The sequence below is a fragment of the Ixodes scapularis genome, unplaced genomic scaffold, assembly GCF_016920785.2.
Source record: "Ixodes scapularis isolate PalLabHiFi unplaced genomic scaffold, ASM1692078v2 PGA_scaffold3__209_contigs__length_174095766, whole genome shotgun sequence".
Classification (NCBI taxonomy): domain Eukaryota; kingdom Metazoa; phylum Arthropoda; class Arachnida; order Ixodida; family Ixodidae; genus Ixodes; species Ixodes scapularis.
In genome coordinates this window covers 42620887-42647317 of record NW_024609868.1, presented here as the reverse complement: position 1 = coordinate 42647317, position 26431 = coordinate 42620887, and the positions used below count along the sequence as shown (strand labels likewise).

The window sequence follows — 26431 nt, the reverse complement described above, 5'->3', positions numbered from 1 at the left end:
GCGATAAAACAGACTGGTAAACATTCCGTTCCCGCGATGGTAAGAGGAAGACGTCAGGTGAAGACGAGATAAAGTTCCATCGGATCATCGGCGATCATTACGTCTTCTAATTTTACACCAACCATGCATGCTACAAGAGGCCTTTCCTGGTTTGGGACAAGTACTCAAATGAGGATTGCTGTGACGGTGGCACCTTATGCGCTCGGTATGGTAGCTTCAACTTTACGCCATTGTGACTGCTGTGGAGTACGTGCTTTATTGCCTGCCCGGTGGTGTGAATGGTGATTTCTGCTATCAGCTCGCTTGTTTTATGTTACACCAAACTGCCTGGTTGTAGTTGTCTTGGCCTCTGTATAAACGGCCCGAAAATCAAGGAGGAAAAAAAAAAAGAAATATATATCTATATATATTTCTTCTTTTTGCTTGGTATATATATATTTATATATATATATATATATATATATATATATATATATATATATATTGTCCCGACCTTGTCATCAGAGCGCAAATCGAATGGGAATAAATAAAAAAAAATACACGGCTAAATTGTTTTTGTTTACTTTCCCGCAGAACACGTAGCTAGCGCTGATCGCTGAAAACACCCGAAGATTCCCAGAGAATGACGAAGCTCTAAATGCAATTAGATCCGAAAAGATGCAATTTATGGAAGTACAGTGAACGAGTCAAGTCAAGCTCCTTGTCAATCCGTATATCACCTTTTTTTTCTTTCTTTGTAAGTCTAATCGTTTTGTGAGTTTAACGAATCGCTAGCATATCCTTCTATTGTTTGCAATTATTGGTTGCCACCGTGTTCCGTAGGAAAGCGAGTACACCGTCCTGATTTTAAGGTGCAGAACGAGCTCTTTAAACATTCTATTTCGTCTACTTCTTCGCAGAGCATTCAAAGAGCCAATCACTGCAATCTACGAAGAGACCTTGGCGAATGAAGCGGCCGACATAGTCTTAGTACGACGTTGTGCCTGTGTTCTTCTTGTGCTCAATGCTACAAGGTTTTTTTTTGTGTGTGTGGGAGGGGGGGTAGAGGGGGGGGGGGATTAAACATATATTTGCAGTTTCGTCCTTCCCCGAGCTCCCTCTGGAGTAATCACATGAAATATACATAACACGCAATTAGCACTAGAAATACGCAAAGGTGACATGAGGAATGGCGCGTTGCGTCGTATGTTAGATATGAAATATAAGCAGAAACGATGTTCAATTCTACCCCCTCTTTTTTCTTTAACGGACTGGCTAATCGGTATTTAACTAAACGCTTCTGTATTACGCTCTCGGTTTACGAGAACCAAGCTTCAAGTTCCAAGACAGCACCCTGATCGGCCGAGGTGAAGATCGCGATGTATGACTAATGACCTTCCCTGATTGATTCAACCAAACCTCGTATATATATTATAAACTAAGAGTAAAACAGAGAGCTGGTCAAAAATTGAGTCCGCCGAAACCAGTGGCCGGGATGGTCTAATCGGTTGAGGCGTCGCCCCGGATTCGTACGTCCTAGGTAGCTTGGAACATTTCTCAGTCAGGAAGATAAAATAATCGGTCAGTTACGGCGTGTCATTGAACACGTTGCCAAAGCAGCTTCATACGAGCATTCATGTACACTGTCGGACGCTGCTAGCGCGAACACATCGGCGCTTTTCAGCATGGAGGATATACGCGCCGAACGAACAAAGAACATCTGGAAAACCAAGGGAGACGGCAAGAATCACGCGGTAACACTGGATCAGTAACACCCTGTGTATGTACGATCAAAATTAATTGAAGGACACGTAATATGCTCTGGGAGAAGATGATTGTTCTACGTTCAAAACATCACCCGCACGCTTGAAATTTTTGAGAACAAGTGCCTGATAAGAGCTGCCCGACATAGAAAATAATAATAAGAGATACCTTCCATAGCCCACGTACTTTATTATTTACGTTTTCCATGTTTTTAACCGCTCGTAAATATATAAGACGGGGTCATTTACATATAGTGACTGTACTGGCATATTAGCAACATGTAAGCGTCTCCGGAATGCTGGCGAACCTTGACCACTCTATATTCTTCTTAGTTTGCTTAGAATCGTCATTTGGTTTTACACAGCCTGCTGTGGGACACAGGTTTGTGCCTGAAATATAGTGAAGTTAATTAAGTAAGTTTAGTTATTATCCGACTTATCGCAAAGATTAAGGCGAGTTCCCACCGGCGATGCGATCTAGTCTTACGATAACTTTCATCGCAAAAGCGACCATCGTGGGCAAAAAGCGACGCGATTTGAGCAGTCGCTACTCGACCCCACTTTTTTGCGATGCGATCTAGTCGCGGAGCGGCTGAGCCAATCAACGGCGTTCGGAGCGAGAGTTTTCGAGAAACGACTCACCAACGAAGGCGTTGGACTCGCTCATCGCGCACGCCGGTGTGACCATCTAATTTTTTTGCGATGCGATCTAGTTGCATCGCGCGACTGCTTACATCGCCGGTGGGAATGCGCCTTTATTCACCTATATGATGTCCCTTTGGCCGCATAACTCACCTGCCCAAACTGTATTAGTGCACCTTTTACGGATTTTTGTGTGATAAATATGTTCAAATTAAAGTGGAACACCCAGTATAATGCTTAATAAAACTTGTTGTAACCTTTTAATGCGCCTTAAAAAACAACACATTTTTTTGTTTTAATTTCGCTCCGCTCGTTCTGTGGTGAAAATTGGGATCGTATTAGTTACTCTAGTTAATTTTCTAAGATATTTATCAGCCTGAAAAGAAAACTTGAGCCCAAATTATTACCTCTGATCGAGGTTTTTTCTACTCAAGGTAAATCGGTAAATCGTTTTGCCCTTGACACGTTTCTTTTTTTTTTTTCTTTCTCACTAAGTTCTTTTTGTTTTCTTGCGTTCCAGATACCGAATCCATTTAGCCGTAATATCGCGTACGCTCCAAGGTCGAAACCTTTACCCACTATCCCGGTATACCGTTTTTCTGGATTTATCGGCTAAAACCTCGGATTTATTTAAAGGCATACGAGTAGATTAACCACGTTCCGCAATCGGTAAGCCTCTCGAGGGGAAAAAAAAAAGAATTATATACCGCGCACACACGCGCAGAACAAAATACCAGCCTTCTCGTTTTACGGCGCGCCACCCAAATCACCTCAAACCTTAACGACGAGAAAATCCGTTCCCCGAGCCATTTATTTTATATTCCTGCGTTCGCCTCTTGCGGCCAGTCGGCGCTGTCCGAAGCGTCGATAAACTAACGGCTATTCTTCCTTGAATAACATCTCGGCGCCGATCAGTTGTCTCTTTTTTCGCCCGGGCGGAGCGCGTCGTCAGATTTGCGTAACCGTACGGAAAGCTCTCCTTGGAAGAAAGAAAGGAAAACTTGTGAATTATAAGCGGTCACTTCCACGTCGGCGCCCGTAAAAATTGCCCAAGGCAGCGGCATCGAGCGCCGCTGAGAGCTTGCATGCGATGGAAACACCGAAGCATTGGCCATGGCGCGAGACGCGCACTCATTAAGCCACGTGCCAGTTGTATCGGATGGTATCTTATGTTAACCGAGAATCTGACCTTCGTTTAAAGTCCGTTTTCTTTCCTCGGCAAGTTTATTTACGCGCTTCTTTATTTCATGGGAAGCGAGATGAATCATCTCCATCGTCCCGAATTTGCTTCATCTCGGCTGAAACCGGGCCCATTTGGGCGGGCTTGTATATAGTAGTGAGAGGAAGATCCTATACTGGTATCGCGTCGTTTTGTTGATTCACTATGGTTGCTATATTTTGATTTAATTATGTTTCCCTACATCCGGCTTTTATTAGTGCTTCGACTACATTAATTTTGTTAATTTGGTTCGAACATTCCTGAGTGGTCGGCTTCAAATACCAGGTACAGCAACCAACAACTTAAGGAACGTGGGGGCGTGCAGTTTTTTGTTCATGTGACTAGCTCAGCAAGAATCTTAATCTTTTCGTTTTATGTTTACAAAAATCAATATTTTCTTATAATTGTTTACGCAATGACGTTCTGCTCTCACGAGAATATCGAGTTTCTAGGCAAAAATTGAAACAAAGAGCCAGATTTCGATTTTCTTTTGCGCAGCTCAGATCGCGAACTTACACACACATGGGACATTTATTCAGCTTAACCTTATCATTTGAAGCCTAAGAGATCATAGATTTCGTCAGATGAAACAATCGAGTATCGCACATCTGCTGGCGAAGCTGCTCAGCAGTCGTTATGACCTCTAGGATTACGACAATATCCGTTTATAGCAGTGCAATGAAGCGTCAGACGCAACTTTCTTTAGCACCGCATGGCACGTGACGGCGACGTTGCAAAGCCGACCGTCTAGACGCGTCGATCAACATTTGAAGGTTCCGTGGACGATGCTGTTTGGTCACGTTTCACCGCCTTCATCCAGTCACGACATGCTTGGTAGAGTTTTGGCTCGCAGTCTTGTTTCGAGCTTGCTGCTACGTACACTTCCTCCATTGTCTTAATGCTAATTGCTAAGCGTAAATATTTCGTTTGGGGAAGGACAGAAATCGAGGGACGACATTGCACGCCTTACGGTTGCTGATAGTGAACACGTTGTTAGCCATGTAGGTGGTAATATGATTAATTAAGTCTAATACAACCAGCTCGTTTCGCCACATACGGTGCGTCTGAATGGCCACTACGTGAAATATAACTCATCAGAACAAGAAGAAATCAGTCGACAAACGATTAACACAGTTTTATTTTAACACAGAATGTGTTTTGTCAGGCGAATTCCAGTGAGAGCACGACACCACGTAACCTCATGACGTCACGCGACACCCTGAGGTCACAGGACACCTTGACGTTATTAGACACCGTGACGTCACGCGATATTATGATGTTGTGTGACGTCCCTTGAACCACGCACACACAGACACACACACACAAACATAGCATGTGCCCAGGTCATTCACATTCTGTTTTCCCCGGTCTTGGTCAACATAATCAAGCTAGTTTTTTTGTTTTGTTTTTTTATGTCTTACAGTTTTTTTTTCCTGCTATCTAAGTAGTATTTTGTCCTTGAATGACCCAACTGCTTCGGCCGCTTTGGCCCTTTCTCAATAGGTACGTACGTGTGATACGGAGGTGGCAAACAGCCTCCCCTTGGGGCGACGGTCAAAATAGAGATGCATAGGGCCGTTGCCAAGAAGTTAACCTTGGATCAAGTTTTCATGCGTCGGCGGGGTATTCGAATACTGAGCGTATGTTGCACCCGGTAAATGAGGGTAAATAAGTTCTCGAAGGGGGATGGATCAATATTAACTTCCTTGTAACGGTCAAAAGAGGATGATCGCTTTGTCCGAACAAAAACCCCTATGCAGCCTTGACGTGCATGGACCTAAGCCAAAGCTGCAGGTGCTAATAGGAAGTTTTAGAATAGTGAACCCAAAATCTTTGGGTACCCAAAATAAAAAAAAAAAAAAAAAAAAACATCGCGAAAAGACGAATACGGGAGAGAGAGAGAGGGGGGGGGGGAAGGGCATTGATGGGCGCTTATGGTCAAGAGGTCCAACGAGTCAAGGGGTCCAACAAGTCAAAAGGTCCATCGAGTCAAGAGGTCCAACGCGTCAAGAGGTTACAACGCGTCAAGAGGTCTATCGAGTCTTATTTTTATATTCTCTGTTTATAATGATATTGCTATTAATGGGGGGGACTGCTTGTGACGGTTACTGACTGTTTGACCTATTTGAATCATTTTGGAGAATACAAGTACTACATAGCCATTGGAGACAAGTAGACAGATACTATTTGCCACAATGTATATGTATTTCAGTGTTAAATAATGGATAGTGCCTGGCGACATATTTTGGACTTGTAGAACTTCATATCTGTGTTCCAGTCTCTCTGTTCTAAGAATTATTTATGCCATTTCTACGGAAGTGTCTCTCATATTCCCGAGATATAAAATACAAATGTACCTCAGCACCTCGCATTTAGCCTTCCCTTTCATGTATCTCAGTATTTGTAAACGCAAATACTTCCTTAGGTAACTTTGTCCAGTCCCGGGTTTTCGTATGTTTTATTAAAAATATGATGCACTACTATTTTATGCTTTAGTTTTTATTCACTGAGTTCACCGATTCACTAAAGAGGTGAAAAACACAACATGGAAAGAAGCTCAAATATCACTAGAGGGCGTCTTTAAACGAGCCCAAATTATGCCACTTCGCGTCCAATAGAGTATTGCTAATGAATGCGAGCATTGTCTCATTGAAACGTTATGACCGGTGCAAGCTATAGCGGGTTAATTTGGGCCGTTGGCTTACTTAAAAGCAGGGAGCAGCCACAAATATTTATGCTGGTGATATGTAACTCCTTTACTGCTCTTTATTTTTGAGAGTGCTGTGAAATAAACCATGAAACTGAACGTTTCATGATTAAGCATTCTTGACACGAATTACCTAACACTTGTTTGCCGATATAATTTACTTTTAGTTGAAATTACGCGATGTGTTAGTCGGCTGGAATTGTAAGATGGTGGGTTACTTGCTCAATCATATTTAGAAAATTGGGTCATAGAGATTGAAGCCGATTGAAGAACAGTCCGTGTCGAAAAGGAAGCCGATAAATCTCTCGTGTGTCCAGTGCTAGGCCATGGCGAATGGAAAAATGACTAACTTTACATGCCATGCTGCGCCAGGGCAAACTGTCTCTTCAAGTTCTTTGAAGACCAAGCACTTCAAAATATCAAGGAAGCTATTTTGACAAGACGTGAACAAATTTAAACAATTACACAACTTTTGAAAATGATGTCACAGAAATAAAAAAAAAAAAAGACCTACTTCAGTTATCTTGACGTCAAACGCCGTAATAGTGCTTTAGTGTGATGGTAGACGTCGAAATAGCAAATAACTATGGACATATTTTTTGTATGTGACGTAAGATGTGTTCAAAATAGTTTTACAATTATTTCGAACCCGGATGTCGAAGTAGTCACTTCCTAAAAACATGCATCTCAAATCTCGATATTCGCGGGGGAGAGCAACATGAGAGGTGCAGATTTACAACTTTGTGGTCAGGGGTAGAAGAGAGGAGGCCACACAGGTCCCCAACAAACGAATGTTGCTATAAGCTTGACAGTTTATAACAACAATGATTTCCGGTGTTCACAAATCCAGTGCCCAGCATGCGAACACCACAGCCCAGCGCGCGTGTATCTGTCGCTTCAGAAACCAAGCAAATCACGGGTCATACGCACGAACACTGATTACATTATGTTGATTACATCACCGGCCAGAAACGATGTATCGAAGCCGTGTTCGTGAGATCCCCCCTGCCGTGTGGAAGACTTCACAGCTCAACTTTTAGCTCTTTTTTCGACGTTTTCTTCTCCGCCTTTATTGTTAGCATCTCTGTTGTCTGTTTTTTTAATGTGTGAGCATTACCTGGCTCAGTCAGCGAAAAAGCCGTCGACAAAATCCGTCATCAAAATCCGTAATTTGCCCATCACAATCCAACATAATAATAATAAAAAGAAACTCTGGGAATATTGGACCTCTTCACGTGTTGGACCTCTTGACACATCGAGGCACGAGTCAAGAGATCCAATATGGGTCAAGAGGTCCAACGCGTCAAGAGGTCCAACGAGTCAAGAGATCCACGGCGAGTCAAGAGGTCCAACGCGTCAGGAGGTCCAACGCGTCAAGAGGTCCAATAATGGACCTCTTGACTCGTTGGACCTCTTGACGGGTTGGACCTCTTGACTCAGAATCATTGATGGGTGGGGCTATTGTTCGGAGAGACAGGGCCTTTACTATCCTTCCAGACTGGGAAAGTGATAGAAACGGCCGGGTTTGTGCAGTAGATCTGCTGTTTCATCATGAGCTATTTAAATATTTGTGCGTGTTTACGCTCCCAAGTTCCCAGTCGACCGCAAATCTTTTATTTTTTTATTAACCTGCGGCAGTGCTTAGACACACCGGTTAAAATGATATTGACCGGATATTTTAACTGTATTTAGAAGACATGCAACTCCTCGGTCGGGCTTAAATCACACCCCAGTGTGGGAAATTTAAACAAATTATTACGAGATTTTGATCTTCGAGACATGACGGAAGTGGCGGTGGCGCCGTGTCCAGACGTGTCCATTGGCAAGGAAATTGCCACTCACGTCTTGATCGCATGCTTCGAGTGAATATGTTGCGACTGGAGAAGCGTACATGGTCACTCCCGTCGCTTTTCCCGATAACGCAGTAGTCTCAGTTCGCGTTGGAAGGACTACGCACAAAAATAATAAATCTTCGGGGTGGAGTACCTGGAAAATGAAAGAGAGCTTATTGGAGGACGAGCCCCTAGCCACAAGAAAAGAAACCCGAGGAAGTGATACGTGAAAAATGCAGCACCGTCGTAATAGACGCAGTCAGCTGGTAACGTTTAAAATATTAGATAAAACTAATTACTTTCCGCTACAGTCAGGACAGGGCTGTACAAGGTTGAGTAGCAGAGCAGGGCCTATGGAAGAAACCTTGCAAGTGCTAGTTCGCGAAGAGAACCGCACTCCCGTAATGCTCACGAACGATATCCGTTAATGCAAGTCAAATCTTTTCTCGATTCCGGACGAAGAGTTCCGAGGCGCGATGGTACGATGCGGGCTTCATGCACCACAGAAAGAAGAGAAGCCCGACACTTATTTTTAAAACCAACGAGCGCAATTATATTCGCAGTAAGAAAACAAACGTCGTTACAGGCTGGCAATAACATGCTATCAGAGCAGTAAGACACTGAACATGAACTAGTCGATGTATTCACTAAACTGCCGAGTGAAAGAAAAGGTACGGGTGAAGCTATTTTGGCGAGGTTTTTTGAAGTTGTGCCGGATGTTCTCCTTGATGGCTCGGGGGAAAAATAACGAAGGAATCACCGATCAAGAAATAGAAGCGGAAATTAAAGACCTGGAGCAGACAAACACAGCGCTGTTTGTGAGCTCCTTTGTGTGCTGCTTCTTTCTTTTTCGCGCTGTTTTTATAATTGAGCTACGCTCAATCCTGTACACTTTACTCTAGGAAAGTAAAAGATTACAATCAAAATTACTCTCGCTTAAAAATTATTCTTTAGATTACTTGATTACTTGAGAAGAAAAGTAATTGGCCGTTACTTGAAAAAGTAAGCGTTACTTTTATGATTACTTCAGATTTGCAAAAGGACAGAATTATCTGCCGGTTTGAAAATGGATATTTAATACTGTTCCTTATTTGATTATTACCACCTAATTATATTTAACTCATCCTCTTAAAGGAAAGCTAAAGAGGTTGTTGAAAAAAAAAAAAAGGTAGAGGTGAATTTTAGAATATTTTATCCCGTGAATCTGACTATCACGTTCGTTTTCCCCGAAGATGTAAGTAATCGCGAGAACACACGAAACCCCTCCGACCAGTCGTTGCGTCATACGCAGACCTTTCGATCGCTAAGCGCGTGTTTCTCATGGGGACAGCGCGCGACGCGCGCAATTGCAAGCTTGCCAGATACATTCCCTTGCGCCGACACCATGCAGTCGTGACGTCTTTTTCGGACCCTTTTGAAGATAGCGAGAGTGCGCGTGCGTAGCTTTGATAGGCGCTGAAAGTGCGCCAGAGCGGAGATTCTGAAAACTCTGTGTTTGACGTCACGTTCCGGGAAGGAGAGGCTTCAGGGGTACTTTGAAAATGATTTTCTGCAGGCTCCGCGCACCAAATTGAAAATAAATATTCGTGATCCTGAAGGCCAAATGAAGATGATTTAAGTGTTTCTTTCTTAAATACAGAACCGCTTTAGATTCCCTGTAATAACCACTTATTTTGGTGATCCTTCCTTTTGTCGGAGACTTGCTCGAGGATTCCTCGGTAGAAAACTTGTCCAAACAAAGGGCACCATAAAGAAGGGGGGACGATATAGTAATGGTTTCAAGTAAATTTAGCACTTTCAAAAATAATCGGATTGCACTCGCAATTACTTCCTAATAAATGCAATGAAATGATTACAAAATTACTTTAAAAAAGAAATCGATTACGAGTGATTACATTACGTGTAATGTTTTCAAAACTGGCTACGCTTAACCAACTAACCGAACCCCACGCCTCGTAGCTACGCGTACGCAAAAAAAAAAACAACAACAAGAGAAGCCGTTTTGGTGGTTTCGAGGCAAAGCACCCACCTACGGTTCCCCAGGTGGCGGGTTCGAATCCCGGCCGAGGTTCCCGCAATCTGTCGGAAGCTTATTGCGGAAAAGGCGCCGTATAACCGAGCTTTTTCGGTGGCACGTCAAAAGGGCCCAGTCCTCCGCTGGGGCGTGCCAGACGCCCGTCGTTCGCTTGGCACGTAAACAAGAAACAACCAGATTTTACTTTTAGTACGCAACATAAATAAGGTCGTCGCCAACACGCATGCGGCGCCTAGAGCCTGTAGCAGACAGTGTCCGGTTGAATACGTCAGTCTTTTGACTCGTCTGTCGGCGATCTTATCGAATAACGACGCCATCGCCTCGACTTCAGAGCGACCTTAAGAAGATGCTCGACAGTCATCACGCCCTGCGCTTCTATGCAAATCCGCTGTGCTACGTAGGCTAATACGTCATAGGAAATCCTGCCTGCAGGGCGTGCTTTTACACGCCGGTACTGTCACATTGGTCATACAAAGAAACTCTCTGCAGACATGTTCGATGCATACGTATATGTATGACGTGTCCGCGGAATTTTCTGTCATAAATGTCTGAGGAGAACTCCCTGTCTTTTGTACGACGTACGAACAGTGCAACAAGGGCTTTACGCGAGAGTTCTCTCTTTCTCTCTCTATATATATATACATATATATCTATATATATATATAGTAATGAAGTCGCACTTCGAAACGTTGTTGGAGTTTTAAAGCATTTAGTGAGTCGACGTTTCGGCCTGAGACAGGCCTTCTTATTATATTTTTTTAATATTTCTTAATTTAAAACGCGCCGTTTCGGCAAAGTGAACACACTTGCGATGGAAACACGCAGAAAAGCTATTCGCTCTCGCGTCTATATAGCTTTTGCTGCTGTTTGCGATAATTGGTGAGACACGGTAGAGAAAGTTTTTACTCAGCGGACTGGGTTCATTTGACTGCTGGAAATAATTGTATTTTATTTGAAGAATGTCGCTTAATACAAAATATAAAGAGTTCATATTAAAAAACACGAAAGCAAAAAAAAACAAAAAAAAAAAAACATTTTTTTGGGGGGAGAGGGGGGATTTTTACCATCTAATATTTGACGTTTATGCCGAGGAGATCTGTTTCAAAACTAGCATTCTGCTTTAGATCCGTTTCAAAACTAGTTGATTGCGTTAGATCCGTTTCAAAACTAGTAGATTGTTTAAAGCAAAAAATTCAATAATGGAGTCGATATTTTTTTTTATTAAGTACAGAAATTTGACGGAGAGAGTGTTTCAAAGTTTTGGCGTTTCTCGAGTAAACATGGAATTATAAAACGTTACTGAGTAAACAAGATATGTTGGCCGTCGACAAGGTAGTCAATGCCAGTTCTTAGAATATATATATATATATATATATATATATATATATATATATATATATATATAATTGGCAAAAATTCAGTCACACATTTGATATTTTCTGCGGTTCTTTCTTAATAGTAAGAAATATGCCTCAAAAGAAAACAGAAAATACAACAACACAATAATGCAAGTTGACCTTGTTTATACCACGCAAGACTATACTTTCCTTCCACTCGATGAACTGGATTCATCTGCTATAAGATACACACTCTCCACAAAACAATGTTTCATTACTTGCAAATCGATCTTCGTTTCGTGTGCATGTGGAAGAAATACGTTTAGTATTTCTTCGACATTCTTCTCCGGAAACTTTGTGGCGTAGCCCTTTGGTTGTGTTTCAAGTCTTACTCCAATGGATTTGAGTTACTCCGGCGGATCGTGTCACGTGATAAGACAGATAGAGCAACGCTGCATGCCGATAGGTTTTCGAACGCCAAGGTACAAAACGTTTATCCTAGAGTGAGATCGAGTAAATTTGGGAACACAGCCCTTGTCTTTAAACCGCGGTTATTTTAAGAAAACCACGTCTCAGACAGTTCTATGCATGCTCGTGCTCTAATACAATAAATCATTTAATGCCTCAGTGTATCTGACGTGCCTTTCGGTCGAGGGTTTTTCGTGATTTTTGTCTCGCTTCTAGGGTACACAAACGAATGACCGAAAGTTTATAGTAAGCTTTCTTTTCCGGAAAACGTTACGTTTAACACTTGTACTTGAAGGTTCTATGGGGCTGTTTTGACATTGATATTTGCGAGCAGTTGCGTCGAGCGCCCGGTCGAACTTCCGTTTTTTCTGTCCGGACGTTTTTTTTTTTTTAATGCCGGTTTGCATTTTCGTGTACTCAATGCGTATGTCTGAAACCGGTGATGTTTATAAATATTTCATCGTGAAATTTAGCGTCGTGGATGCTGGGTCAAAACCCCCGATTTCGAAGGATTTTACTCTTAATTCTAAGAGAGACAGTTCTTTAGTTGCCGGCATCAATCGCCGTCAATCAACTAAAATTGGCGGCAGTAGCAACAAAGAGTGTAAATTATTATGCGGAGAAAAAGTGAGAGAGAGGATGAGATGAGAGCGAGAGGCGACGTCGGAGTGCCGACCTTTGATTGGAAGGTAGACGCAAAGGAGCCGCCTTGGCCTCTGCTCAGAGTCTGCCTCCAACCGGAGCTTATAAGAGCGTCGTCTACTTCTCGCGCAGGGTCTGGCGTTCGAACGCCGAACGCCGAACAAACGAACCTTGCGCGAGGAGCCGACGACGCTCTCGCTTGCTCTGACTGGAGGGTAACAGTGGAGGGTTGAAACACCGGTAACGATCTCGTCTACCCACTATCCTTTCTATCAGTGCTAAGCGCCCTGACGTCGCTCTCATTTCGTCCTTTTCACATCTTCTGACGCATCGTACACACAGAGATCGGGGATCATGCACTGTATTCGCAACGAGAAGTTTGGGAGTCACCGCCTGATGGAATTTATTTTCACAACTTATAAAGTGAGGATACTTTCTCAACTTCCTCTGCTGGTGCAAGCACGTGCAACGCCAAGCTACTATGCACTATGAAAATAAAAACGTAACCGCGTGGGTAGCACGTGCACTAACCATAGTGAAGAAAACAGAAGCGCCCCTAGCGAGCTTCTCACCGCGAATAGCGCACACCAGCTCGGAGCACGTTGAACGGAAGCTCGCGCTGCAGAACCAAGGGATCCTGGGTTCAATCCCCGTCCTTGTCCGTTTCGATCTGGATGAACATCGTATACTGGCGTGCGTGCGGGCGTGTATCATTATTGCGTAATGCGCGTTAAAGGCCCCAGGCTTGCATGTTGTACCGGATTGACTAAATTTCTCATCTACAGTGGGTAACAATGTCACCATGTTCAGTCAGACTAACCTCCTGTGATTCGATACCACCAACAAGACATCTATGATACTGCGAAGTGCTTTTGAATACATTATGTAGTCCGCCTTGACTTCCGTACCGTAACTGTTTCTCCGAGCGTGCATCGCGCTTTCTCAGTAAGTTTAACCTTGTGTGACTGAATAATGTTCTCGCATGATTAAACAAAGGTTACACCGAGGACGCTGACGTAGAGGATATACCCCGGAAATAAACCTTATAGTTATTTTTTCCGACTATTTCTATGAAACATTGGCGATTTCATTCTGTGCTTCTTAACCAGAACGAAACTGGAATCAGTAGTTGCGGCACATCTTTAATTATTGAGTTCTTTATTTTCTTTTGTTTTTCTTTTTAATGATTGCAGCAGATTTAGAGATTTGAGCGGTCGTCACAGAATGCGGATTTGGGTGTTTTGCACGGCTCAGATACCTTCAACAGAACAAGAAAACTCTGTACATGGCTCTTTCAATTGAAAAAAGAAAAAAGAAAAAGAAACACACACGCCCAAGTGGTCACGAAAATTGTATTTTTCTTATATTAGAAAAACAAAAGTACAACGATTTGCCTCCATGACAACAGTTCATCTGGTTTGAATTATACGCGTAAAAACCTTTGTAAACATTCAACGTTATGACATGAAATATATGTAAAAAACGAACAAAAAACTTGCACACGCCTATTGAACAAGTACAATGTCGTTTTTGTCAGTTTACCGGACACCAACTTTGAATACTGAATACTCTAAAGCCGGGGGTCCCAAAGTGTTCATATATTATACAAAAAAGCAGTCTGCAAACAAAATCGAACGCGAATCACCGCGACATCCGTGCTTCGAATGCATGCATGGCAATGGGTTCAAGAAGCTATTTGAGCAGGCGGCATTCGAACCACGGATATTCCGGTGACTCGTGTTTTGCTGACTGTCTCTTGTATGGTGTATAAGCAGTGTGGTCCAAGCTTAAAAGTAGAAATAAATCAATCTCACCAGCCAGTTTGACTAAGCCACCGCTGCCGCAATGCCTCGGAGAAAATTTAAACTTTCTGCGTGTGCGGCAACCTCGCTGGAGGCTTGCGCATGCAGAGCACGAGAAGGCACCAGCTATCTCGGGCACTGTCGCCTGCCTTCTGAGAACGAAAGTTATGGCGGCTTCACACATGCGCCTAGCGCTTGGTGATATCGGTGTACTTCAGCATACATTTTCTCAAGACGCACTTTGTAATTTGTTTTGTTTCTTTTCGCACGAAGAGCCTTGGTATGGTTTGAGATATACAATAAAATATCAGACGGCATAAATAGTTTGGATGCATAAAGCCCTTGACAATCACTACCTAATACGATTAAAAATATTTTTTTGTGCAGTGCATAATCTTTACTTACACACACGCACGCACAGAGACACACAGACACACGCACACACAAAGATTTTTTGTTGATATCCTATGAAACACCCATTGCATTTCACATTTAGGGCATTATTCTGGACTAGTTTGCAATTGTTCGTTGAATGGCTATCCAAGAAGTAGAGGGGAGAAAGGTATTGATCCATTCCGAGGAGAAAGACAGACCGACTGGCGCACGCGTAACACCGGCCGACGTTGGGTAACCCGTCGGGCCAGACAGCGATCAAGCACGCCGGAATGTGGTCGCCGTTTACTTTTGCGCAAGGGCAAGTCCCTCGGGTCTCCGGTTTGATGTCAGCGTACGCGCGAGCACTCTCGAGCGATCTGGACGGCAGCTGTGACAGCGCGCTGGGTTTCTTTGGCTAATCCCGAGGGTTGTGTCTTTGTCTGCGTCCATGACACAAACACACTCATCGCCCGTCAAGGAGCGGAAAGTGACGCGTGTCTCTGCGGGAGGGGGTGAGGGGGGTGTATTTAAAAGTATGAGCAGTGTCGGTGGACGGAACGACGTCGTCCGAGTCGCTCAATTTCTGCTGGAACGAACTAAACGTACTCGCGGCGTGAAGGCCTATCCCAGTACACGTTTCATGGGAGAGTGAGCTATACGGCGAGCAAGTGTTCCAAAATACGTCTTTTAGCACCAATTAAATGGCAACGTAGAGAACTCGCGGGGAACGCCCGATGACGAGGCAGCCAAGCGGGGAAACAAAAACACGTATCTCCTCATCTGCACTCTAAAAAAGTCTGTGCGTCTACTTTCACGCACAACACTCGGAGAGCCAATCAGCACAACTTGCGGAGGCAGCTCAGCGAATGACAATGCCGAAACATATGTTTAGACCGAAAAACGCAGTCTGAGTTGTGACATTAAGCAATGCAAAACGTCACGCTTGCATTGCTTAATATCACAACTCAGACTGCGTTTTTTGGTCTAATCATATGTTTCGGCATTGTCATTCGCTGAGCTGCCTCCGTAAGTTGCGGTGATTGGCTTTCCGAGTGTTGTGCGGAAAAGCAGACTCACGGGCTTTTTTTAGAGTGATAGGGGGGTAAACAAATGTACGAGGTGCGAAAAGAGCAGACGAACTTGTACCACGCCGTTTAGACCCTAATGTTGGTTTATAGTTTCTTCCTATATGTATTATTTTTATGGGTTGCATGTGCACATCTACGTTGGTAATGATGCCTTCCTTTCTCCTCTCTTTCATGGAGCTGCAGTCTAAAAAAAGACATTGCGTCTACTTTTCCTCACAACACTCGGAGAGGCAATCAGCACAACTTACGGAGGCACCTCAGCGAATGACGATGCCGAAACATATACATTTAGACCGAAAAACGCACTCTGAGTTGTGACATTAAGCTATGAAAGCGTGACGTTTTTGCATTCCTTAATGTCACAACTCAGACTGCGTTTTTTTTGGTCTAAACATATGTTTTGGCATCGTCATTCGCTGAGCTGCCTCCGTAAGTTGCGCTGATTGGCTCTCCCAGTGTTGTGAGGGAAAGTAGACGCACGGGCTTTGTTTAGAGTGTTATACCTATTTAACTCGTCGCTCGTATTCACATCCTCCGCGCCCTAAATGAAGTTTGTGAGTTCACTTCCTCGCACAGCACGGGCACAAACAATCGCGGCGAACAACAGAAGGTTCCCGGCCAATGACGAAGCTCAGAATGCGATTAGATCTGGAGCATCCGACGTGTGCACGAACCATGAGCAGGTGAAACATCATGCTCATCTAGCCTATTCTGAACTTTGTCATTGGCTGGAACCCTTCTTTTGTTCGCCCGTGATTCGCTCTCTGCGCGTTGTGCAAGAAAGTGTACTCACAAACTTTTCTTTTCATCGTGTAAATTGTGAAAAAGTAAAAAAAAAAAAGAGAGTAATCGGTGAGCTAGACAAGTTACGTTTGCTTGAGTCAAGAGAGCCCTTGGTGCGGTTAATTGCGAGTCTAGCTTGGGATGTTCGGGGCCCGGGAAATGCGCCTCTCACTGACGTTACGACACGCTCCGTGGCGTGCGCCTTTTCTTTTTTCCCGTTTGACCGTCACAGCGAACTTTCTCGAGTGTGACGAGCTACTCAGGCGCGCTTACCGCACACGCCGGTAATTTTCTAACTAGAGTTTTACCGCCGTTAACATCCAAACGCTCGAGTCGCCGATTGAGCAGCTCGGTATTATGCTATACGTGAAAGCGATTCGACTAGGTAAATTAATTTTTTCGTACTTGCCCACTAACGTATACCTAAAATTGTAATTGACGTGGGTCAAAATTACACAGCTGTAGTCAGTAACAGACAAAGAAACACAGGGCGTTGCTAGTTCTGAGCATCTTATATTATCACTCAGCAGTTCATGACATTACGGCATTAGACGATAATAATGCCCAAGAAAAAATAGCAAAGCAAGAACGAAAAAAATTTTACTTATTGGCTCGATTAGATGTGGTCTCTGTTGTGCCCACAGCCCAGAAACACTAGCCTAGACAAGTCTTTCTGAGCTGCAGGCAGAAAGTTGAGAAAACTAATTTTGAAACGAATGAGCATATTTCAAAATTGCGTCCGGTGGCGGTCTGTGAAGCTACGTTGAAATGATGTGACGTCATGAGTTCCTAAGAAGCAGCGCCAGTTCGCCGCAGTGCGGATCGCTCGCGGAGTTACTTTTACCCCATTCACACGATCGTAAAGGTACCTTTAGCTAAGGAACCTTTGTGGTCAGCGGCGAATCAGTCACGCGATCCTCCGCTCGTGACAATTGTGCTCGCGACCCAAGAGAGCGGACTGATTCGCCGATAGCAAAGGGACCTATGTTAAAGGTACCTTTATGCTGGCCGTGTGAATCGGGTGTTATACTTTGTCTCACCCTAGCATGGGCTAACCGCGAAGGCTGTGCTAGCGCGAGCGGCCAGCCTTGACTGCCTTGACTAAAGCCCTTGCTGCACGAGCGCTCGTTCAGCCGACGCAGCTTCATTTAAAGTGACTAGCTCGCGCTTTTAGCACGCGTAACTAACAATAGTCCATACTAAGGTGAGACGAAGTATAGTCCTGAATGTGTCTTGCGGAGAACGGTAACGCGTTTACTATAGGGAGTATTCACTGGACGCCATATTTGTGGGTGCTGTTTAGAGCTCATGCTCAGAACGAACTCACATTACTAGGTTGCTAAGACCGGCAATCTTGATGGTGTGAAATGCACGTTGCAAGAGAACTGTGGAAGCTCGCCACGAGCACGCGCTCAGCAGTCGCGCACACGGCTATGGCCGCCAGTGAATATACTCCGTTCTCCCATAAGCTGAGACTGCAGCCAAAGCTACATGCACGAGCTAGCGGGCGTACCTGGCTTTGAGACTTGCATTTCTAGCGCGAGCGCTCGTTCTGCGGAAGAACGCTTCGAAGCAGCGACCTCGCGCTCTCGCCCTCGAATACTTCTACTAGGCAAGATTGTCACACGTTCACGCCACCAAGGAGCAAGGCGCGCAACTCTATTACCCTAGACCGTGCATAAACTCTTGACCGTCACGAGCCCTACACACATTGCGCTTCTCGCTGGCCGACTTTGAAGCGGCGGGCAGAGAGCTCGCGCTCACGTCATTTCGTTTCCGTATCCCTGTAAAGGGGCCGAGCCACGATATTCGCTTAGAATGTTTTTATCTTTACACGAGCTTACCAACCCTAAGCTGAGACTAGAATCTCCGCCTTCACCGCGAGCTCGCTGGCTTCCCCAGAGCTTTGTTGCGCCTGCCTGCGCGTTCGTACTTGTGTTAGCAAGGGCAGAAAGCTCGCGCTGAAGGCAGAGCTTCTAGTCTCAGCTGAAGGGTGAATGGAATATGCATAGGGGGAACCCGTGTATACATCCACGCAATGCCACTGACCAAGAAACTCCGTTGTTGCGGGCGTTTTCTTTCAATATCCCCTTCGCAAAACTCGATGACGTAACTAGGCTGCCGCAGTATTACCCCCCCCCCCCCCCCCCCCCCCCCCAGTGACGATGTTTGAATGCGGCTCATAGATTGGACCCGAGCGTGTGTAAACACTCTATTTAGGCTCGTGATAATCAATAGCTCGACAAGCATTCCGGCAGTGGCCCGTGCCCAATCGCTGCAATGGCGACAATGGCCGACCGTGGTGAAGAACGAACGCGTATTTCGTAGGTCATAACGTCAGGGATTCGTCCTAAGTGGTAGTTGCGCCAAGTATAAAAATCAATGCATCGTCCCTTTAAGTTGCGAGTTGGCAACGGAAGTTTAAACAAACCAAATTTAGTTTTAACTTCATTTGAGATTTTTCGCCGCCCAGCAGTTTCACGCCGATAGACGTAAGGTGTCAGAGCTCAGTTCGAAGTTACCGGCGGAGGAACGTATTCTGGCTATAAATAATCTTAATTTGTGTCCTTAGCGACATTTCTGACAAGCAATGATATTCGCGAAAATTCGGAACATATATAACTAATCTATTACATGAAAGCTGCTCAGCTGGTTGACTTTACTATAGTGTCACAAACAACAAACGATGACATTGATTATCATAGTATACGTTACTACAACAAAGAAGCATCGTGCGTCAAAAATAAGACAATATGTCTGGCAACGTTAGCAGTAAAACTAACCTAATAGATAAAGACAGAACACAATTATGCTGTTTCTGTAGTGTCAGAAAGTTAAAAACGCTGGGTTTTCTAGAAGCGTACACTATAAGAAAGCTCTGAGAGTTCCCTTTTCTACAGAACACAGAGCCAGCCAACAAAACAGTGACCTTTTTTTCTTTTTTTCTAGTGTGAGTGTACATATTTTTTTTTTACACGGAGTTATCTTTTCTTGCAGCACTGCCATGGCTTGTTTCTACTGTATTCTGATCAACGTTTTTAAGAACTGCGATGTTTTCAAACGTACATATATATATCGTCGACAACGTCGTGCAACAAAAGTTTTATTTAGTAAAAAAAAAAAAAAAAAAAAAAAAAAACGAATTATGGCTTCAACACTCGACAAACACAAAGGTGGGCCCAAGTTTACACGGTGCGTGCCGACTGGCCTTTCGCGACGATGACGCCTCGGTTTTGTTGCCGCAGTCCAACTTCTGTGTTTGAAATGTCTGAGCTCCATCGCGCGATATATAAAAGAAAAGAGCAGTCCAACAGCATGCGCTTGTCACTTTGGCGAGCGAGAGAGGCTCGAGCCTCAAGGCTAAATCACACATTTGTGTCGCTTGCGTCGAGATCAACTAATGCGACAGCAACGATCCGAACACCGGGAAAAAACGCGACTCATGATTGCTTCGGGGAAGCTACTTTTTGCACGCTTGCCGCGCTGTGTACGGAGAACATTTCTCCCCACGACGTCGTTGCTTTCGTTTCGGTCGCTCTGAACCACCGTGCTCCGAACGCAAGCAACGCAACTGTCTGAACCAGGCTCTAGATACCAACAAATTGGCAGCTTCCAAGGGCCCTCTTGTGAAACGGTGCACATTCTACTTGGAAATCAGCTAGCCTTGAGACCCCAATGAAGTGGTAAAAGATACGTAACTATAGGACACGTCGCGAGATTTTAAACAAACTTGTGTGACACCTTCCGATAACAATTGACTCTTTGAACCCAATACGCTATTTCCAAGCTCTCATAACCGCGGTCATTGGTCCGTATTGACAGATGGCACGATTTTTGTTAACTTCAATAATTTTTAATGCTTCAATTTCACTAGTTCAAATCAAATGAGAAAAAAAATGTATTGAGTTTTATACTGGCTCATGAGTTTCACTTCGTAGCCGGTTCCAACATGCTCTTAGTTTGTGTGATCGATGTTGCATAACGTCGGAACCTGCTTAGAAGTCACACTTAACTTGAAGATTGATCCATACAACGACGATTTAAGCCGGGGTCACACTGCTCATACATCATACAAAAGGCAGTCTGCAAGCACGAGTCATCGCAATATCTGCGGTTCGAATGCGGCGTGCCACGTTTTCTCCTTAAACTCATTGCCATGCGGCATTCGAAGCACGAATCTCGCGGCGACTCGCCTTCGAACCTGTATGCAGACCCTCTTTTGTATGACGTATTAGCAGTGTGACCCCGGCTTTAGGTTGGCATGCTTCAACGCTGGCTAAATTTCCTCTGTATAAACATTCGCACGACCAGGGAACATTATGAACTCAATTTCTTTTCCAGATGAAAGTTATTTTTATGAAAATAATGTTAGGCATTACTCTGTTAGTGTTTAGGCAGGTTAGGCTGATGCTATCGTATTGAGTAGTGATGTCCAGCAGAAGAAGCACGAATGCAAGAGTCATGGTTTACAACGTAGATTGTGACGACCCAGGTACTTTGGTTATAAACACCGAAACTCTACTTGAAATAGGGGTTAAAGAAAACGTCGTTTACTTTTGATGGCCCAGGGACGAAGCTGCTTGATACCGAAGATGAACTTGAATAATCCGTAGGTGCACTCGCCGGACAGGTTGAAATGCGAGAGGTCTCCCAGAAACGACGGCGTCACGTGCTCGAAGAGCGTCTTCATCAGCGTCTTGACCAGCTTCTCCTGCCGCCGGGCGTAGTACTTGAACGGATTCCGGGGGTCCGGACCGGGGTCCTTGGTAGTCGTCGTTTTCCTTTTTGCTGCCCGAGTCGTCGACCCGCTCAGAGTCGTCGACGGAGTCGTCGATGAACTGCTCAATGGAGTCGTCGACGACGGGACAACACTGGGTGCCGTATCTCCTTGACCAACAGTCTGCGCCAGAGCGCAGCCCAAGAACACAGCAAAGACTAGAAGCACACAGAAACGCCTGAACGTCGAAGAGATCGTCATAATTGTCTCGGGGGTGCTGCAATATAACCTACGAGCTCCTTCTGTTTCAACTCGAAACCTACCTATTTACAACTAGTCAACAGTTCACATCGACTCTCCGGTTCCTAAAACCATCTGGTGACTGTGGTCTTCTCCTGTTTCCAATGGGTGCTGTGGCCCATCCGTCGTACGAGGAGGCGTCTGGGCTCGTTGTTCGCTGACGAGCCGGTTTTGAGCGAACCGAGGAGGTGCCAGACAACTCCTTCGAACGCGGAGCGCGCGACTGGGAGCTAAAGGGGGGAGGCGAATGCATCGGAAACTGCGTCCGATCGCCCTTGGACTGGGCTGATCGGTGAGAGGAGGCCGCGGCTGCCCGCCGTTCCTCTCGGCTTACCTCCGGGCCTCCCCTCAGATCGGTCGAGGATTGCAGTGACGTCGAGCGCGACCTCTGAGGCGGGACCCGTTTTGTTTGGCTCGTCTGTTTTCCTTTGCATTTCTTTTACCGCCTCCGGCTCTGGCCGCCTTTTCGGCATCTTGCGGTTTTTGTTTTGCTCCAAGGAACGCGTGTTGCGCGAGAAGTTCGGCCTCTCTGGCCTCGTTTGCGGAAGCGGTTCCGCGGGCTGATCTGTTTCGGAAGCGCTTCCCTGATTCACGGTCGCTTCGCGTGCTCTGCACGAGGCTGGCGACGGCATAGGGAGGGTTACTCCAGGTAAGAAGCACAAAAAGAAAAAAAAAAAAAAAAAAAAACATCTTCGTCGTCTGGATTTTTGTTTTGATTTTGGTCTCGTTGAGGTAGTGTTCAGTAGTAAAAGCACAAATAATTTTTTTACCTTCCCAGAAATTGTAACGTAAACTAAAAAATAAAAATAAATTTTTGTTGGAAGCTTTTTACAGGTAGAACACCTTGTTTTTTTATTATTATTTGAATTCGATCTTGTTGCGGCACGACCGAATGATAGGCCCGAGTCAGTGGGTGCATCTGTAGCATCGTTCAGAAGACTTAGCGAGCTTGTCCCTTTCCAATTTCCTTCTTCATTTTTTTTTATCTTATATTGTCTTTTTTTTTTTTAAGTGTACTTACGGTTTCTTTAGAAAGTCCACATGCTTTTTTTCTGACTTGTATATGTATACCATACAAAATCATTTCTTCATGCTGTCCTCCTCCTTTTTTTTCTTAATTAAAGCCGTTATCCTTCCCAGCTAATTTTCAGAAATAAATAGTACGCAGCTTGTTTTACTGTTTACGTAAGTCATATATTATACCGGGTAATTTTCTTTTATACGCCATGCAATGCTATTGAACACTGGTGAAGCATAGAAATCATGTCATAGTCTCCACATTTCGATAGTTAGCTTATTTACGAATTGGCCTATAATCCGGAGGCTATTATGTTTTTTTTAAAATGATTTTTAAATTAAAATACGCAACGCTATACGCTTGGGCAATTCAATATACCATTTTAAAAACCAAATCAAGCAATATTGGAGGTCGCCGTTTCTTGAGCACGACGCGAATCATTGAATCCGAGCCTTCAGCAAACGAACTTTCGTGTTTAATACCAATGCGTGCTCAAAGCATGTGCCTCATCCAAGTCAAACTCAAATAATTGAAGCAGCGAGCACTAGATGACTCGCACTTTTGAAACGGGTGTATTAATGCGATAGCGTTAAGGAGCACGTGTCGCAGAAAAACCGGCGTCGACGGCGTGACGGAAAATTTCTCATTGGTCCATGAGGTCCTGATGTCACTGTCACATGACCTCGCGCGGGAACTTCAAACAACCCACGAGGCTCACGTGAAATGTGACGTCACGCGTGGAATGAAGGTGATTAAAACTTAACATGTAATCCGAATTTAGAGGGCGCCGCGTGTCTCAAATGATTTCACTTTATGAAATAATTCATTTGCCTTAAAGAAGAATTTGAAGAATTTCAGCCGGGACTCAAACCCAGGACCCTTCGTTTACGAGCCAGACACGCTACTGATAAGGCCACGCAAGGTGCACGCTTGCACGACGATCGAGAAGGCGATGCGAACGGGGACCGATAACGCTATCGCCTTCTACTCTTGAAGGGAAGCTACGGAGCTTCTTGGAGAAAAATGAGTTACAAGTGAATTCTAGAGTATTTTTACCCCGTGAACCCGAATACCCAAACCATTTGCTGCGCAAGTATTGTTAAGCGCGAGAAAAGCGCGAAAGACAGTCGCTGTACTTGACGTTATCGACGGATCTTTTGGCTGCCCAAGGCTAGGGAGGCGGGGCTTCAGCCCTATTTTGAAATTGCTCGTATGGCTCTCCGGCGCGTCGCATTGAAATATAATTGTGACATCTGTTATTCTAAGGGACAGTGCTGCAGTATTAAGAATGCAGGAACAGTACGTACGTTTCCGAATTTTTGTGTGTGCGTGTGGCATAAACGAGCTGTTAAAAAAAGTACCGAAGAAGACAGAGCCTTCTAACTACTTCTGTTTTAATTATTGAAAACTACGAGAAACGTGTTTTATAAACTTGTGTCTTGATGCATATTTAGGGTAAAGAAATAACAATCTTCGCTGTTGGGGATATTTTGAAAACATGGCGTCACGGAGGACGAGATGTCTCTCCACTGGTAAACATCTTGATGCGGAGTTTGAAAGCGACGGATATGATGCCTATGACAGTCCCATAAGAGGGCCAACTTTTGACCAATTAGTCAGTTAAAAATAAGTCGGCGACCAGATAACATACACCTTAGGGCTAAATTTTGGTTTTTGACCGGGAATTTCTTGCCTTCAAAAGCAAGAAGTCAAGGTATAGAACCAAACTTGACCTTCTTCATGGTCCAAATTTGGGTATCTTGGCCCTGGTTCTCCAAACAAATGCTAAAGTTAGGCTCAACTGCGAGTGGTTTGATTGTCGTCTGGCACCTTTGGCTAAAGCCTGGCACTTCGACAGTTATATTGCAATTATATGGCCACACATGAGTACTCTGGTACTGTTTTACCGCATAAGGCACAAACTTAAACTATAATGACCTAGTTTTTCTTTTTTTAAGCTTTACAGATTTGTTTGAAATATTCGTGAACGCTACACTTATGCGGTTTGTGCAGGTCAGTTATACGGCCAGGGAGACATAGTATAGGGACTAATTGTGACGATCAGTCGGCTAATTAGGTAAAATATTTTTATTAAATTTTTAATTAGTGGATATTGGCGTGGTTCCAAATAGAAACTTGCTCAGCGTCATCAAAAACCACTAAATCAACTCTTATTGAAAGTATGCAACGCCGGGGGGGCATCTTACGGCGTTCCGTAAAAACGGTCCATTTGGACGCGTTTCTAGGTTTCTGTTTCCTATCGGAGCGCATCTCTGCGCCAGCGGTCTTTCTCCACGGTGGCTGAGACGCGCAACACGCGTGCGCCCTATTTTCTTCCATGCTACGAGGGAGGCTAGGGGGTAGTTTCGAGCCGCTACCACCGGGGAGCAGAACCACAGGCGCAGAGATTTAGAAGAAACCGAAATCTAAAACCGCGTTCAAACTGAGCTTTTTTTTTTTTTTTTTTTTTTTTTTTTTTGTAAAATGCTGCTTTTGTCTTATATCTTCCTAAAAACAGTTAATTTAGTGGCTTTCCGGATGAAGCTTAGCAAGTTTCTAATTGAAACCACATGTTTATTTATCTAATCAAAAGTTAATAAATTATATTTAATTAGCCGACTGATCGTTATGATTAACCCCCTATACTAAGTCTCCCTGGCCGTATAACTCGCCTGCAGAAACCACATAAGCGCTTCCACCGTTTTTCTAAAACAAATCTGTAAAGCTTAAAAAACAAAACAAAAACACCCTTATATGATCGCAGGATTTCCAAGCTTGCGCCAAGTAAGGTGTTTCTATAGTGTGCTAACTGGGCGATTCATCTTGCATAAATTGACAACCAGTATGTTAATCGATTAACTTCAAAGCCCGGATTAAATGTGTCGAAACTTAAGTGCGTTTGTTGATCACTTGTGTCTCAAAGTACATTTATCACAGCGAAAACAGTCATGCACACACCGAAAACAGTCATGTACATGCCAAATGAAGTTTCAGTTGATGTGCGAAATTTTTTCAACGTCATCCGAGAGCAAAACGTTTTGAGGAAAGTCAGTTAGCGTTAGAATCGCGCAAATACAACGGATGTTTATTTATAGGTAGACGATAATGGCACTTGCGGCGGGTATGCCTGGCCGAACACCAACTCCTTCAGCCGTTGTTGGACCGTCGAAAAATTGGCAAGAGCTTTCGTTTTACGTTTACGCTATTCTCGTGCTCAGAAATATCGGTCCAAATCATGTGATCCGTAAGTGGTCGAGCGTGTTGGCACGGCAGTCTTAGTAGTGCGCGATGAACAAAATTCAAAGGCTCGAAAGCCGTGCAGCTACAAATACACTAGTGTCTCCCTATCAAAAAGATGATCTGCAATAGAATTTGCTTCCTGCTATAGGTGCATTTGCGTCTAAAATTTCTTTAAGATATTTTGTATAATATGCCCATAAATCGAAAAAAAAATCGCAATATCTGTTTTAACCGTTTTATGTATCGCGCTCAGTAGACCATGAACTAAATGTTAGCGTGTACACACCGAAATCTTATTTCTTGTGTAGTTCGTTTTTTCCTACGGATAATAAATGAATGGAATATTGCAACATTGGAGAGTACAGATTCCATTTTTTTATTATTTTCACAACAACAGCGAGTTATATACAGTGTGCCTCTTGCTACGTCTTATTCACTATTTCTGTGTAAATTCGTTGCGCAATTTTAGAGCCGGTTTTTTTTC

At 44.1% G+C, this 26431-nt stretch overlaps 1 protein-coding gene across 1 annotated transcript in view; it reads right to left on the bottom strand.

Annotated features, from left to right (window-relative positions):
- The window catches only part of LOC8033642 (nose resistant to fluoxetine protein 6), a 76386-nt gene extending 54224 nt beyond the window's left edge, over positions 1–22162 (bottom strand). The window contains 3 exon segments of the mRNA XM_042292714.1: positions 21227–21458; positions 21460–21572; positions 22024–22162. Of these exon segments, the coding sequence (XP_042148648.1) occupies positions 21227–21458; positions 21460–21572; positions 22024–22162 (484 nt within the window).
- Between the last annotated feature and the right edge of the window lie 4269 nt (positions 22163–26431).